Genomic DNA, 16,893 nt, shown 5'->3' with positions numbered 1-16,893 from the left:
ATGTGGGAAAAACGGAAATGGAAATAAAGCAAAAGTTATCAGAACTAGCCGAAATGGTTGTTAAATAGGTGAAAGGAACTGTTTGTGAACCAGAAACGGTGGATTTTATAGCAGCGGTAGTGTTTAAAGCGGAAAAAAAAGTAATTTTTTTTTTGGTTATGGTTTGGAAGTGGGTGACGTATTATTGAGTATATATAGGCGGGATAAAATTGTATAGTAGATTACGGTAAAAAGGAGAAGGTGAATACAAAGTGAAACTACTGGCAAAAACAGAAAGAGAAATTAAGACGACAGAAAATATTTCGAAATGCAACAGTGACAATAACAAACGTAATTGTTGGGTTCAAATTAATGATATTAATATAATAGAGGGAATCATTCCACATGGGAAAAATATATCTAAAAACAAAGATGATGTGACTTACCAAATGAAATCACTGGCACGTTGATAGACACACAAACAAACACAAATATACACACAAAATTCTAGCTTTCGCAACCAACGGTTGCTTCGTCAGGAAAGAGGGAAGGAGAGGGAAAGACGAAAGGATGTGGGTTTTAAAGGAGAGGGTAAGGAGTCATTCCAATCCCGGGAGCGGAAAGACTTACCTTATGGGGAAAAAAGGACTGGTATACACTCGCACACACACACACATATCCATCCACACATATACAGACACAAGCAGACATATTAAAAGGCAAAGAGTTTGGGCAGAGATGTCAGTTGAGGCGGAAGTGCAGAGGCAAAGATGTTGTTGAATGACAGGTGAGGTATGAGACACAGATGATGTGACTTGCCGAATGAAAGTGCTGGCAGGTCGATAGACACACAAACATACACACGAAATTCAAGCTTTCGCAACAAACTGTTGCCTCATCAGGAAAGAGGGAAGGAGAGGGAAAGACGAAAGGATGTGGGTTTTAAGGGAGAGGGTAAGGAGTCATTCCAATCCCGGGAGCGGAAAGACTTACCTTAGGGGGAAAAAAGGACAGGTATACACTAGCACACACACACACATCCATCCGCACATATACAGACACAAGCAGACATATGTAAACATGTCTGCCCATATTGAAAGTGATGAGACTTACCAAACAAAAGCGCTGGCAGGTCGATAGACACACAAACAAACACAAACATACACACAAAATTCTAGCTTTCGCAACAAACGGTTGCTTCGTCAGGAAAGAGGGAAGGAGAGGGAAAGATGAAAGGAAGTGGGTTTTAAGGGAGAGGGTAAGGAGTCATTCCAATCCCGGGAGCGGAAAGACTTACCTTAGGGGGAAAAAAGGACGGGTATACACTCGCACACACACACATATCCATCCGCATATACACAGACACATATATGCGGATGGATATGTGTGTGTGTGCGAGTGTATACCCGTCCTTTTTTCCCCCTAAGGTAAGTCTTTCCGCTCCCGGGATTGGAATGACTCCTTACCCTCTCCCTTAAAACCCACTTCCTTTCATCTTTCCCTCTCCTTCCCTCTTTCCTGACGAAGCAACCGTTTGTTGCGAAAGCTAGAATTTTGTGTGTATGTTTGTGTTTGTTTGTGTGTCTATCGACCTGCCAGCGCTTTTGTTTGGTAAGTCTCATCACTTTCTTTCTTTTTAGATATATTTTTTCCACGTGGAATGTTTCTCTCTGTTATATATATATATATATATATATATATATATATATATATATATATATATATATATATATATATATATATATATATATATATATTACAATACAGAGTTAAAGATTAATATTTGTATTAATTGCCTTATTCCCTTAAATGGCACAAAATGCATATACTATATTTATAGATTTATTTATTCCTGTTCAAGATTTATTTCTGAAGCTATTACTGCTGTCTGTGAGACATTTTATTTCATCTGGTAATTTGTCGAAAATTTTTATAGCAGCATATTTTACCCCTTTCCTAACCAAAGATAGGTTGAGTAAAGGATAGTAAGTCTTTCTTTTTTCTGGTATTATAATGATGAATGTCACTGTTGTTTTTAAACTGGTCCATGTTGTTGAGAACAAATTTCATTAGTGAGTAAATGTACTGTGAGGCTATTGTAAGAATTCCCAATCTTTTAAAAAGATGCCTATAATATGTGCGACTATGAACCCCACACATTATTTTAACCACTTTCTTTTGAGCAGTGAATACTTTTTGTCTAAATGTTGAGTTACCCCAAAATATTATTCTGTATGACATCAGAGAGTGAAAGTAGGCAAAGTGTTAGCTTACTATTTTATATATCCTCAAAATTGGCAATTATTCTGATTGCAAAAGTTGCTGAACCTAGTCTCTTTAGAAGATCCAAAATATGAATTTCCAATTAAGATTCTCATCTGTATGTACACCCAAAAACTTAGTATGCTCTACCCCGTCTACTGACTTTTGTTGATGTGTTATATTTATTGAAGAAAGTGTACTTTTTGCAGCAGAAAATTGGATGTACTGTGTTTTTTCAAAGTTTAGAGCAAGCCCATTTGCAGAAAACCAATTAATGACTTTTCCAAAGACCTTTTTTTGTATTATTTTCAATTGGAGTTTCTTTTAATGGCTTAATAATGATGCCTGTATCATTAGCAAAAATGTGTCAGTTCAGGTTCCTGTTTCAGATAGGAAGGGATGTTGTTCACTTATATCAAAAACAGAAGGAGACCCAAGATTGAACCCTGTGTAACACCTAATGTAATTTCACCCCAGTTAGATGAAGTGCAGAGAGAGAGAGAGAGAGAGAGAGAGAGACAGACAGACAGACAGAGACAGAGATGAAAGTATGACATCAGCCCATTTCAACAATACACTTTAGGTCAGTCTACAAGTGGAGATGAAAATTTGAATGAATGTTTTTAGTCATTTTGCATCATCTTGCAACCAGATACTGGCTCACTATGAAAATACATTTAACCTCACTCCTCTACATCCACGCACTGTGTGCCAGAAATTAAGAAAGGGACTGTCACACAGAATTACTCACAGTTGGTTAAGATTGCTTATTTAGTACATTTCTGAGTAAAAAGATGATCATAAAAATCAATTATTGACAATGTAATGTAAATGGGTAGATAAAAAAATCTACTTACCAAGTGGCAGCAGGGGAACACACAAAAGAATTTAGCTTTTACCAGTTTTGGAGTCAGTGGCCCCATCTGGCAGAAGAGTTGAAGGGGAAGGAAGATGGGTGAAGGAAATGGACAAGAGAGGTGCAGGGAAAGGGGTACAGTTCAGAAAAGTTGCCCAGAATCCAGGGCCAGGGGGACTTACCAGATGGGATGAGAAGGAAACACTGATTGTTTGGGACTGCACCGGACTAGATTTGAAAACCCGAGAGCTTAAAGGTGGAAGACAGGGTAGTATGCAAGACAAAGATTACTACTAAAACATCGTGCACAAGTTACTGAGAGTGAAAAGCTAAATGCATTGCATGTAACACGGGAGGGGGGGCGGGGGGGGGGGGGGGAGATGGTGAAAAATAGAAGGTCAGAAAATGAAAGATGTAGAAAACCAAAATGAAGTGGAAAAAGGAGTAGTTACTGTGGAGAAATGCCAAGATGGAAGGAATTAACGTAAATTAGGGCCATGTGGGTGGTGAGAACCAAGGACATGTTGTAGGGCTAGTTCCCACCTGTGGAGTTCTGAGCAACTGCTGTCTGGAGGAAGAATCCAAATGGCACTTGTGGTGAAACAGGTACCGGGGTCGTGACTGTCTTGTTGTACAGCATGCTCTGCAACAGGATATTGTGTGTTGCCTGTATACAGCCTCTGCTGATGCCTATAAATCCTGAGTGATAACTGGGTGGTAGTCATGCCGATGTAAAAGGCTGAACAGTGTTTATATACCAGTTATGTTATGTAATTTTGTTATTTATGTTTTATGTTGTCTGCCAGTAATGTGTTTAATCAAAAGTAATAATTTGTACAATTTAATGCACTTTCTGTTTATTTCCTGATTTACAGTGAGGAATTTATGACACAGTTTTCTTATAAAGGATATATAGAAAGCCTCACCTCTTTTTTTTTTTTTACTGTAACAAATGTCACTGCTGCAAATGAAATACGAAGTTCACAAACAAATAATTAAATGTTTAAAAAATTAACTTTTTATCTATGTTTACTGTGTGTTAATCTATTACAATATCACCAACATTCAATTTTTAAGTATTTTTTGAGGAAAGTAATTGAATATATCTTCAGGTTGATTAGTACCAGTCAAACACAATATTATTGCACCTGAGATTGAGGGTGATTCAGTCGGATTATCATCAGTCAGCAAGTAATCAGGATTGATAGTATATGCATAAGTGACCAGAAAGCATTGACCAAGTGATACATTTTCCTTAGTTGTCAGTGTACTTGTTTACTGCAGCACCACCCCAAGTATCCAATAACAGCCAAGTGCAATAATATTGTGGTATGAATCTGAGTACAGTGCATCTGGGGTGAGTAAGTGGTCCATCTTCCTAGACATTACTTCATAACCTAAGACTTTAAGTACAGTATGCTATGCATGTTCACCTAAGATCTCTACAACTATAAAGGTTTGGTCGCTTTTTGCAACTGATCATTCAAGATAGCTAGCACTGCTCACGTGACTGATTCCTTATTCAGTTCTTTTGCTGTTATATGTTTATTGTGCAAGTTTTCTTCACTTTTTGCACAGAAATGTAGCATAGTTTCTTCACTTCAAATTGCATTTTTGAAAACATTCTCTGCACATTGAACCATATTGCATAGTATGTGCAGGAGATTAAGGACATGTAAACACATTTGTTTACATAGCTGTTATCAAAATAGGCAGTTAAGAAATCAAGAAGAATCTACATCTACATCCTCATCTACATCTATGCTCTGAAAACCAATGTGAAGTGCATGGCAGAGGGTACGTCCCACTTTACCAGTTATTAGAGCTTTTTCCTGTTCCACTTACATATGGAGCATGGGAAGAATGATTGTTTAAATGCCTCTGCATGTGCTGTAATTAATCTAATCCTGTCCTCATGATCCCTATGGAAGTGATATGTAGGGGGTTGTACTAAATTCCTAGAGTTTTTGAAACTTCGTTAGTAGATGCTCTCCAGACAATTTGCATATATCATCAAGAGTTCGCCAGTTCAGTTCTTTCAACCTCTCTAGGACACTCTCCTGTGAGTCAAACAAATGTGTGACCATTTGTGCTGCCCTTCTCTGTATACTTTCAATATATCTTGTTAATCCTATTTGGTACGGGTCCCACGAACTTAGGCAATATTTCAGGATGGGTCGCATGAGTCGTTCGCAAGCGATATCCTTTTTAGATTGGTTGCATTTCCCTTAGCACTCTATCAATAAACCCAAGTCTGCCACCTGCTTTGAACTATGACTAAACATATGTTATTATTGGAGATGCTGAGTCGCGATAGGCACAACAAAAAGATTGACACAATTATAGCTTTCAGCCATTAAGGCCTTTGTCAGCAGTAGACACACACACACACACACACACACACACACACACACACACACGCAAGCGCTACGTGCACACACGTCTGCAGTCTCAGAGAGCTGAAACCACACTGCGAGCAGCAGCACCAGTGCATGATGGGAGTGGCGACTGGGTGGGGGTAAGGAGGAGGCTGGGGCAGTGAGGGAAAGGGATAGTATGGTGGGAGTGGCAGACAGTGAAGTGTTGCAGTTTAGATGAGGACAGGAGAGAAGGTGCGGAGGGGGGAGGGGGTAAGTAGCGGAAAGGAGAAAAATAAAAATAAATTAAAAGACTGTGGCCAAAAAACAAGTGGACCACCCTGTTGCTGATCACGCTGCCAAACATGATATCCCTCATCTCAATGACTGCTTCACAGCTTGTGCCATATGGATAATTCCCACCAACACCTGCTTTTCTGAATTGAGCAGGTAGGAACTTTCCCTGCAGTACATCCTACGTTCCCATAACCCTCCTGGCCTGAACTTTCATTAGTCACTGTCCTCACCCATCCAGCCCCGTCCCTGTTCCCATTCCAGCACTAAACAGCTGTCATTTCACTGCCACACCCAGTCTTTTAATTTCTTTTTATTTTTATTTCTCTCCTTTCCGCTACTTACCCCCTCCCCCCTCCACACCTTCTCTCCTGCCCTCCGTCTGAACTGCAACACTTCACTGTCCGTCATTCCCGCCACACTATCCCTCCCCCTCCCCACCCCATTATCCTCCTTACCCCCATCCAGTCGCCACTCCCATCATGCTCTGGTGCTGCTGCTCGCAATGTGTTTTCAGCTCTCTGAGACTGCAGACGTGTGTGCACGTTGTGTTTGCATGTGTGTGTGTGTGTGTGTGTGTGTGTGTGTGTGTGTGTGTGTGTGTGTGTGCATGTGTGTCTACTGCTGACAAAGGCCTTAATGGCGGAAAGCTCTAATTGTGTGAATCTTTTTGTTGTGCCTATCGCGACTCAGCATCTCTGCTATATGGTGAGCAGCAACTTTCCTTCTCTGGTATTGTTACATTCCATCCTGGATTTTCCATTGTTTGATCATATGTAATTATTCCATTTCATAAATGTACAAAGTGTTACACCCAGGTATTTGTATGAGTTACCTGATTCCAGCTGTGACTCATTGATACCATAGTCACAGGATATAGTGTTCCCCGTTATCCACTTTTGGCTTTACAAACCATTAGGATGTGGAAGTTGTGGATAACAGACAACTAGTTGTTGGAAAACAGTTCTAAAATGCCTAATTTATGAAGTCAAACCACATCAAAGTTAGCCTTCTTTCATAATCAAAAAACATTACAGATGTTATTCAATTTCTGGCCATGTACGAACAAACATCCTGGCAATATCACCTTTTACATGGTCAGTAAGTCTTACATCTATGAATTGTCTATTACAGAATGTTTCACTCGTAATATTCCTACAATGCCTGGTTCTATTGGAGTATGCTCAATCTTGTTGGAAAGTAATGTTCAACTATGGTTCTTCCTTTTGGGGAAACAATGAGTAAGTTATGGGAAGAGTGTTCTCCATCCACCCTCCCCCTACCCAGCTCCCATGCCCTTCCCTCCAACAGGGGCTGTTCCTCTCCAACAGACATGCAATATGTGCAGCTAAAAATGAATCTTGTCAGCTTTCAGGGCATGAGCTCACATCATATATATTTTGTCAATGGCTGACACCTGCTTTTCTGAAGAAAACTGTTGAATTAAAACATATTACTTGAATCGTTTTTGAAAATAGTCAGTTGTTTCTCCACTGGTGAGAGATTATTCATATCTCCTTCTATTTAATGACATTTACACTTGAGGTGGTGAAAGAAAGAATACTTGTAGATATAGAAACTAACAGTTTTACTGTGCAGTAATCAGTGACTGATTTGCATATATCTTCCTTCTGCGTTCTTGGCACCCATGATCATTCAAATTCTGCAAAACAAAAAACAATGAAAACAACATTATTAATAACTACAATTCAAAGTATATGAAATATAAAAAGAAAAAAAGCATTTCGGTCTTGATGGGTATTTGATGCAATCTTTTTGGAAGAACTGATGAGTACAAGAGAGGTAGCTGCAGCCTTGAATTTACTATGGATCCTTGACAGATACTTGGACAACATAGTTACCGTGCATCATCAATTGAAAGCAGAGATGAGAATTCAAGTCCAAATCCTGGATACTGTTGAGACTGATAATGAAAATTTATAATGTAAATGCCAGTGAGTGTGCAAATAACTATGATTTTAAATCTTTAGTTTCATCTCAGTAAGGATTGGGTTAGGGACCTGATATTCGTCATTGCCTCTTATATCTGTATGTATTTGTTGTGAACATACAAGAGGAACCCCATAACTTACTAACAATCATAGTACAGACAAATCGTGCTACTAATTAATAATCATTTTGCATAATAACTGAAAATTTTGGAGTAACAGAGCAGTCACTTCATTTAGCAGTTTGTCATATACAGGTGTAGGAAACCGGCTACCTCCGTCCCGCAGTGAGGACACACTCCTGCAGCATGCACAGCCATCACACATGAAGACACACACCCGATCTCGCTCATCAACTATCACTGCATCAGTATCTGCTTCAACGAGCCCTCTTCTGTCTGTTCGACCTGGTGCTTATGGTGGGAGCCTTCTCAGCATGCATTCTGTGTCATCTGGGGATGAATCTTCTTCCTCACCAGCCAAACCACCTTCCACTATTGCTGATCACTGTGAAGGCGAAGATGATGAGGACGAATCAGCTGCTGCTTCCACTGCAGTTGTGCCCACTCCTGCTCCTGGTATTATACAGGTTTGTATTTCCTGCTCTAGCATGATATGCAATGGCTGAATATAGATTTTCATTACATTTAATAAAAAGTATCATAAATAACATATACATTAAAAGAATGTAATTTCAAAGCCTTTACATTAATGTATTCATATCAGCACAGGCATACAGAAGAGTTCAAGTGACAAGGTAAAACAGCACTGATATCTGTGAACCTAGATTAATCCTTTACAAAAATGGATGTCACCACATTACACTACATCACATAAAACAATGTCGGCCATAAATGTGTATAGCCTATATTTTGAACTGATATTTTATCCCATAAACTGTATTGTTAATGGCAGATTATTGTACAGATATTTGCTTCTACCATCTACAATGAATGCAGATTGTTTACTTTTATATAAAGTATAACACTGTAATGACGTATATTACGTGTTTGTTGTTGCTACACAGAAATTTATTCATATCCCAGAATTTGGGTCATTCAGAAATAAAGATGTCACAAAACAGAGCCCAAAAATCAGTACTTCAAGTTAGGATGATCAAGAGCCTACCTTCCATTTGAACTGTGTTGGTAGAGTGCCATAGTCTGCGAATTTATCAATTTCTACTACTTTTTATGCAGACACACACACACACACACACACACACACACACACACACACACACACACAGAGAGAGAGAGAGAGAGAGAGAGAGAGAGAGACTGACTGCTGGTACTCTGCCTCTCACACAAGTGGGTAAATATGTTGCTCAATTCTTATGTTACTCCTGCTTAACAATTCATTGCCTATCAGCTTCTCAATATTTTCACTATGCGATGAGTGAATGTCTTCACTCACTCCATTGATCGTATTCCAGCCAGACTGTAACATTATCATTTCTCAGTTCTATTTATTTTCATAAATTATTCGGATATGTCTCTCTCTTTCTTTCCTAGCTTTTATCCTATTATGTAGGGTCCTCTGTTTTCATGATTTAACAACTTTACGTTATTTAATTGTGGTTTGATGCTTTACATGTTGCCACAATCATTGGTTAACCTATGAGAGGATAGCCATATGCACAGCCTGTCTGTGAATTGTGTGAACTTTGTTCTGTATGTTATTGTATTTTAACTGTTTATCTGTCATATTTTCAAACATAAGAGTTTGAGATGAGCCCAGCATTTGTCTAAACAAGTATGGAAAACTAGCTCCAAAGCTTCTCAGGCTGCTAAGGATACCAGACCAAGGATAGTTAATCCTCCTTGCAGATTCAGTTTGGGTCTGGTTCATCTTCTGCTATCACAAGCTAGTGCACCGCACGTTAAGCTAAAATAAGCAGGTCCAATCTATATGCTTGATTTAAAGTATGTTATATCATCAGTGCTTGGGTTTTAATTTTGATGATTCCGTATGTAAAATGTGAGATAAAGGGATCAGATTGTTTTACACTACATATTCATATTTTTAAGAAAGAAAAAAGAAAACAGTAATCACAAAATGTGTTTGGTGTAAGCTAAACAAATCTGTTGTGGCTTTACATTACTGCCGTAGATAGAATTGCTGTTGAGGCATATCAGTTTAGTGGCTTCCAACATACGATGTTTCAAAAAGTTAGAGATTCAGGACAATTCAGTGTCACTGTGTGAATGTATTCAGTATTTAAACAACAGTTTTGAAATATAACTATTCATATTTAACATCTTTTTTGAACAGTCTTTGAGTCTAAACTTCACCTGAGCTATTACTTTTAAGGGTCATTATTAATTTATCTGTCAATGATTACATTCTGATCTGAGAGACAAAAGGAAGTTTCACCTGTATGTAATAACAACAAACTAAACAATTCAAGATGTTCATAATAAGAGTACTCTGTAATAATTTAGTATCAATTTACTTCCTGGTATAAAGTGACAATAAGCAATTACAGCGAACTCAATTACTGATGGGACCACTTACTTTCAGTTAGCATTCATATGTCTTTTTTTAATGTGTAGTCATTCATAAATTGTGCTCACCATAAAGATGACACATGAAGTTGCATACAGCCACAATGAAAAACTGTTACATATAAGCTTTTGGCCAAAACCTTCTTCAAACAATAGAAGTGCACACACATTGACCCGAGCAACCACACCTCACACTCACATGACTCCTACCTCCATTCCTTCCAGCCAGCCTGCAACAGAAACAAGTTGAACAGGAGCAACAGTCTGGAGCAGGGTGGAGAAGGGGTAAGGATAGCAGGATACAGAAGGGGGAAGAAGAATTGGTGGTGCCTGACAGAGCACACAGGGAAGAGAGATGACAGGACAGGGCTGACAAGTGCAGTATCAGGAGGCTGTGGGGAAGGGAGAGGAGGGAAGCAAAATGGCTGGCGGAAAGGAGAGGAGCATAGAAGGGGAAAAATAGTGCATGCAACACCAGAGAGCAGCTTTGCTGCAGCCATTGTTCAGCTTTTTATATTGGTAAGACTATCAATCAGCAGTCCAGAAGGGTGAGTGGCCACTGACAGATGTGTTCAAGTGCAAAGTTGACCACCCTGTGTCACATCATGCAGCTGCACATAACATAGTCAGTTTCAGTGCCTGATTCACAATCCAGGATATCTGAATTCTCCCCTCCACCACCAGGTTTTTCTGAACTGCACAGATGGGAGATATCCTTCCAACACATTCTCCACTCCTGAAGTTATCACGGTCTCAACCTATGGTGATGTATTGTCCTCACACCCTACCCCCAACTGTTTCTGCCCCCACTGCCCTCTTTGTGTGCTGCTCTCTCCAAGCACTCATCCACTGGTCTTTTCCCTCTCCTGCTGTTTTACTTTCTGCTCCCTGTTTTTTCCACCTCCTCTATCTCACCCACAGCCTCCCAATGCTATGCCTGTCCACCACCTCTAGCCCTGCATGCTATACTAGACAGTGCCAATTCCTTATCCCCCACCCATACTCCTCCTTCTCTGCCCCACTCTGGATTGTTGCTCCCATTCAATGCATTTCTGTTGCAGTCTGGCTGGAGGTAGCAGTTGCATGTATGAGGTATGCTTGTTTGGTGAATGTGTGTGTGTTTCTCTTTTTTTGAAAAATGCTTTGTCCGAAATGTTATATGTAGCAGTCTTTTCATTGTGCCTGTCTGCAACTCACCATGTCATCTTTTCAGTGAGTAGCAATCTATTTTTTTTTTTCATTACATTGTGGACATTCCAACTTAGACTTTCCGTTGTTTAATTCTGACATTGTTGTTGATACAATTAAGGCCACACCAGTGGGCCCAAAAGTGTATTCCTTACTGTCCAACTGGAATCCACCAGTCTTCTCTACAACCACATCTGCATTGTACTTGTGTGCTTTCCCATTTTTATCAACATTGTCGAGTTTTTACAGCTCTATAGCAGCACACTCCATCTGAAAGTCTTCATGTGTCTCCTTTATATAAACACACATTTTGTTATTAAAATTTTATATTACTTGTCTGTACAGAATTGATTGCTTTCTGTTACTTTCGCACATTCTGTTACTTGAACGCCAAAATAACTTCATTGACCCACACCGTATACTCTACTTCTGTCTTTCAGTACCAGGTAAACTTACTTCCTTTTGAGTTGGTGAATATTTTTAGTGTGTTGTAAATTTCATTATCGTATCCCTTACACATTTTTCACTGTCAGTCATGAGGAAAAAGGGTGCTGCAAATTTTGTCTTATTGAGAACACATGAATTCCAATTACAGTATTCCCACATTTTCATTTTGATCTTACATTTAGACTTTTACTGCCATTATCAATATAAATTTTTTTTTCAGACTAAATTAAAAGGAAAATTCATTTTCGAGCAAGCCTACTGCAATTAGATAATATGTTCCTCCTGTCAGCAACAGGGCCTTAGAGCAGTTTAAGAGATGGCCATACATTTCTTGCTCTTTGCCTTCATAGCTGAATTTTAAAATGAAATCATGTAAAAGAGCTCAAAAATTGAATCCCAAAAATGCTGAAAATTTCTGTGAAACTTTGATGAACTGTGACGTTGTCATTTAAGTAGCTGCATGACTGATAGAGACAGAATGTGAATGTGTTGTAATTGTGTGGTTGACAGGAAAATGACAGCACTTCTCTTCATCTGAACCAGGATGATAACTGCCAACAGTAAATTACTGTTGTGGTAAGGTTAGCTTTTCTATGTTATAATTTGAATTTGCTTTGTGGTGAGTTTGTTATTCATTTATTCAATAGAAGTTTTTTTTTATTATGGCAATGCTTATTTCAGATTATCTCTCTACTTAAAATAGTAGCAAATGCAGCTTATAAAATACTGTGTATTAGTTACAATATGTAAAAGCTAAAGGTGAAGGCTGCAAACTGCACTCAAAAGGTTAATGACTAGTACTATAAATGAGCAGTGTAAAAGACACGAGAGCCATGCACAACACTTCAGAAATTCACCCTTTTATAGCCAAGGTATTTTTTCCTCAGGAAAAAGAGGAAAAATGAGCCTTTGTGTAAAACATGAAGAGGTGATGAGAATAAAATAAGTATGGGAAGAACACAGAATATAATGTCACAGAAATGAGTAAGGCTTACAATTAAGTAAAATCCAGGCTAAAACAGAAGCTCTTAAAATTAACAACTCACCAAATAGTAGATGTGTTGAATCTGTGACAGGTACATAAACAAGAATGGGGATGATAACTCTTTCAGGCTACAATACACATACACACACATACTCCCTTTCATCCTAAAAGTTGCACTGTCCATCCTTTACCTGTTCTATCTTTTGTTTGGTGTCCATTCACATCTTTCCCAGTGTTTTCCTTTTCATTTTCTTGGACACATGCTGTCTATCGATGACTCATTGCCTCTACTATTCAGTGGGTTGTTATCTCTGCTCCTGAATTATTTACATTCTACGAGGACTTACCATTATCACAAATGCAGAAGAAAAGACAGTTAAGTATCTGGGGAATCATTATAATGGTTGTAACACAGAACAGATGCAGGCCAGCTAGCTCAAAAATTAGTAAGTAATAAGAGTTTTTTTTGTTAGTTTTTATCCATATGTATTTAACTTCCACTTAAGTGGTATGATGATGCCATATCTATTGTAACTGTTTGCCAAGGGTATTATTTTATAATTCCAGTAAACGTCTACTTTCTTTTGCACGTACAAGAACACAGCACAACTATTCATACATTTTCTTTTCATATGCCACTACTGACTGAGTGTTCGAAGAACAAATGAGGTGTGGAGCTATGATATAATTGCCTTTGCTCATGTTTCCTTATAACTTCTGGTACCTAAATTTCTGCATATCACTTTCAGTTGAGTGGAGCTTTATTAAATGTGTGGTAAGAGCATGCTTGATGTTCATGTTATTACTGTTATTTATTTGAGTACTTGATTCGTATATACTGTTAATGTCAATTTTTCCATTGTCTTGTTCCTTGTCAAACTTGATGTTTTCTTGTGTAGCTCTGTTGTTAATGAACAGCAGCATGTGAGCTTTACTAAATAGCTGTTTTGTAGACTACATTCATATATTCTACACTAGTGGAAATTCTAGAATAGAAACAATAAACAAAAACGAGGAAAGGCAACCAACCACTCATGTATGGAGGACACACACTGATGTGTTTAAATGTCCATTAAATTGTGTGTGTGTGTGTGTGTGTGTGTGTGTGTGTGTGTGTGTAGTCTGAAAGCTGAGTAACATTTCTGTGCTGTTATATGTGTGCATATATGCGCTTTGGGTCAGTCAACTACAGGTGATGGTTTGCATTTTCTTATTTTTGTTTATATTCATAAACATTTGTAGCTTTACTGAAAAATTTCATATATTGTTATTACATGCAATGTAAAACATTTGTTGTTAAATTAAATGTCTGGAAGGTGAATGTAGACATCATACCATCCACAATTATTCACTAAATAACTTTCTTCACAGGTGTATGCGGCATATGAAACCGGTCTTGCTAGTGGAACAAGTCTAAAAATACACATTACACCAAGGACAACAGCACGTGAAGTGGTAGATTTGGTCGTGAAGCAGTTAAATATGGCCGTGGTATTAAAAGGGAAAGATGGGCCTATATACCCTAATGACAAGCTAAAGAATTTTTGTCTTGTTGCCGTTATAGGTGCCAGGGAAAGGTGTTTAAGAGATGATTTCAAACCACTTCAATTGCAGAATCCATGGAAAAAAGGCAGACTATATGTTCGTCAAAAACACGATGTCTTGGCAGCATTGGAGCAAAGTTCAAGGCACACCGCTTATCTCTAGTAGTAATTCATGATCCATAAAGGAGCGACAGTGATATTTCCAATTATAAAATGAAAGAAAATACTTACAAATGTGGAGAGAATGACTTAAATAAATGTTTAATAGCAAAAAATTATTCTGTTGTAAATAGTATATGTTGAAAAATTATTATAAATACAGATATATTATTTTATAAATTTAAATGAATTGCACTCAAAAGCATCTGTTAGTTTCCTACAGGAGTGTGCATCATTAAGAATTGTATATATTGTGCAGATTATTATGAGAATTGGTTCACACAACCACACACATATGTATGTAAGAATAAATGTAATATCTCATCAGATCTCTAGAAACTCTGTGTGTCTCTTGAGGAGAAACTTTTAAAAATGAGTAATAAAATCGATTTATTTATTTTTTAAATATTTTTGCAGAAAAGTGAATGCTTCCTTCATTCAACACTTTCAGTCAGAATGGACAGTTATAAATTTTCATTCTACATGGATACACTGTTCTGTAATTATTACTAACATTGTTGACCTGTGAATTACTATTTGAATTATAATTTCATGTATGACTGCAGATTCTAGTATCAGTTCACAGCAAGCACCATATTCTTAACTGAATTTTCTTCTGTTACCAGTTAAACACTGAAAGTTGCTTACTTTGCTACACTTATAACATACATTACAATGTGTATAGAAACATTTTAATTTTGTGTCCTTGTAGAACTGATGGGCTGCCACTTATCTTAGAACTGAACTCATGAATAATGAACAGAGGAAATCGATGACATTTGTTCATAAATTGAAATATGTGTTTTCATGTGTTTGACCACGAGTGAGAATATTCAAGAATGTAGAACTCTTGAGTCATACATTAAACTGATTCTGAATGCACCTCTAGCTACTAGCTATCATTAACTGTAGTATGCTTCTGTGATATTAATCAAGGAAATTTGCTTTACTATATTTATATTTAAAATGACATCACATGATAGGTAACACATCAAACTTAGTCAATCATTGTTCATTTACTGAAGTACATTTCACATTTATTTTTTTGTTGTCAAACAAAAATAATTATTTATGTGATGTGGGAATGGTTGCTTTACTATGAGCATTATCCCCCCCTCCTCTCTGCCCCCCCCCCAATTCCCCAAATTTCTAATAGATTATGGCTTTCATTTTTGTAATGTCAGAATTTAGGATTCTATAGTGCTGTTTGTAGTATAGTTTTAGTTCTTCATGACAGCTGATCCATGAAATTAAACATTGTTCTTTTTTTTTCCTAGTTCAAGATATACTTTCCTCCAAACATAACTGACCAGGATATCATCTTTAGGGCAGCATGGTGAAACAGACTGTTTATTATCGCATTTATAAATAACTCACTAAACACAGTTTGGATCTAAGATAAGGTTAATTACTGTCATTGTGCTATGTACTTCTGCTCTTGTTGTGTCCATTACTGTTACAAACTGTACGTAGATATCAGCAGTACTAGATACTCTAAAGCATTGCTGTCAGCAATAAATCAACTTTTAAGATGAGTTCTACAATGTCTTCACAGCTGTTTCTACAAAGTTTCTGTAGTTTCTAAACATTTTAAATATTTTCTGCTAGTAGGTATATACTGCCAGAACTACTAGTCTGTGTTACGCAAAATCAGTTAATACAGCACAGCACTCAAAGACCTGTTTAAAATGAAAGGAAGATAGGAGTTTAATGTCCCATCAACAATGTGACAATTAGAAAAATACAAGTTCAGATTAAATAAGGCTGATTTGTTTGTTGGTTGGTTTGTGGTGTGGGATAGTGCCATCAAATAGGCCAAGACCTTTTCAAAAAAACTATCTTCAGCAAATTAGAGAAATAATGGAAATCTTGGGTTTGGAATTCTGATGAGGAGATAAACCTGTTCTTCCTGATTGCAAGTTCTGCATGTTACACATCACTTGGTATAAGATCGGTTTAATTCAGTGTCATTAATATGTAAGATTTGAGTTTTTACTTTACTTTTTGTGTTCAGAACTGCTCTGTTTCTTCTACTACGTTACATACCTCAAGGCATGCTCCTTCAGTTTTTGTGATCTCACAGCAGTGTTCTTATAAACATACCAGCTCTGAAGTGAATTTGTGCTTTTACATCCTTCAACTGACAATGAAAACTTCATCTTTATATCTAAAAAGTTCATATTTTGATAAACCTTGGTAAGGGTAAGTTGATATATGCCTATAATTCTCTCTGTACCTAAAGCATGTTGTGCAATGTTAAACACCTGTTGGCATGTCTACAACTGCTGTTGTTATTTTGCAACATTTATTTTAAAAAAAAGTCTTAGCATAAACATTGAAAATCATTGGTACAACATATAAACTGC

At 37.5% G+C, this 16,893-nt stretch overlaps 1 protein-coding gene across 6 annotated transcripts in view; it reads left to right on the top strand.

Annotated features, from left to right (window-relative positions):
• The window catches only part of LOC126235685 (ankyrin repeat and fibronectin type-III domain-containing protein 1), a 760,613-nt gene extending 745,707 nt beyond the window's left edge, over positions 1-14,906 (top strand). For 5 of the 6 annotated variants that reach the window (XM_049944426.1, XM_049944427.1, XM_049944424.1 and 2 more), the window contains 2 exons: positions 7,955-8,286; positions 14,196-14,905. In XM_049944426.1, coding sequence (XP_049800383.1) covers positions 7,955-8,286; positions 14,196-14,531 — 668 coding nt within the window. In that variant the 3' untranslated portion in view covers positions 14,532-14,905. Of the gene's footprint in view, positions 1-7,954; positions 8,287-14,195 lie in introns of all 6 variants that reach the window. The other variant, XM_049944422.1, reaches the window with a different exon arrangement.
• Positions 14,907-16,893: the final 1,987 nt, after the last annotated feature.

Source organism: Schistocerca nitens, chromosome 2 (genome assembly GCF_023898315.1).
Source record: "Schistocerca nitens isolate TAMUIC-IGC-003100 chromosome 2, iqSchNite1.1, whole genome shotgun sequence".
Lineage (NCBI taxonomy): Eukaryota > Metazoa > Arthropoda > Insecta > Orthoptera > Acrididae > Schistocerca > Schistocerca nitens.
The sequence above is the reverse complement of the archived record's forward strand: the minus strand, read 5'-3'. Positions and strand labels throughout refer to the sequence as shown.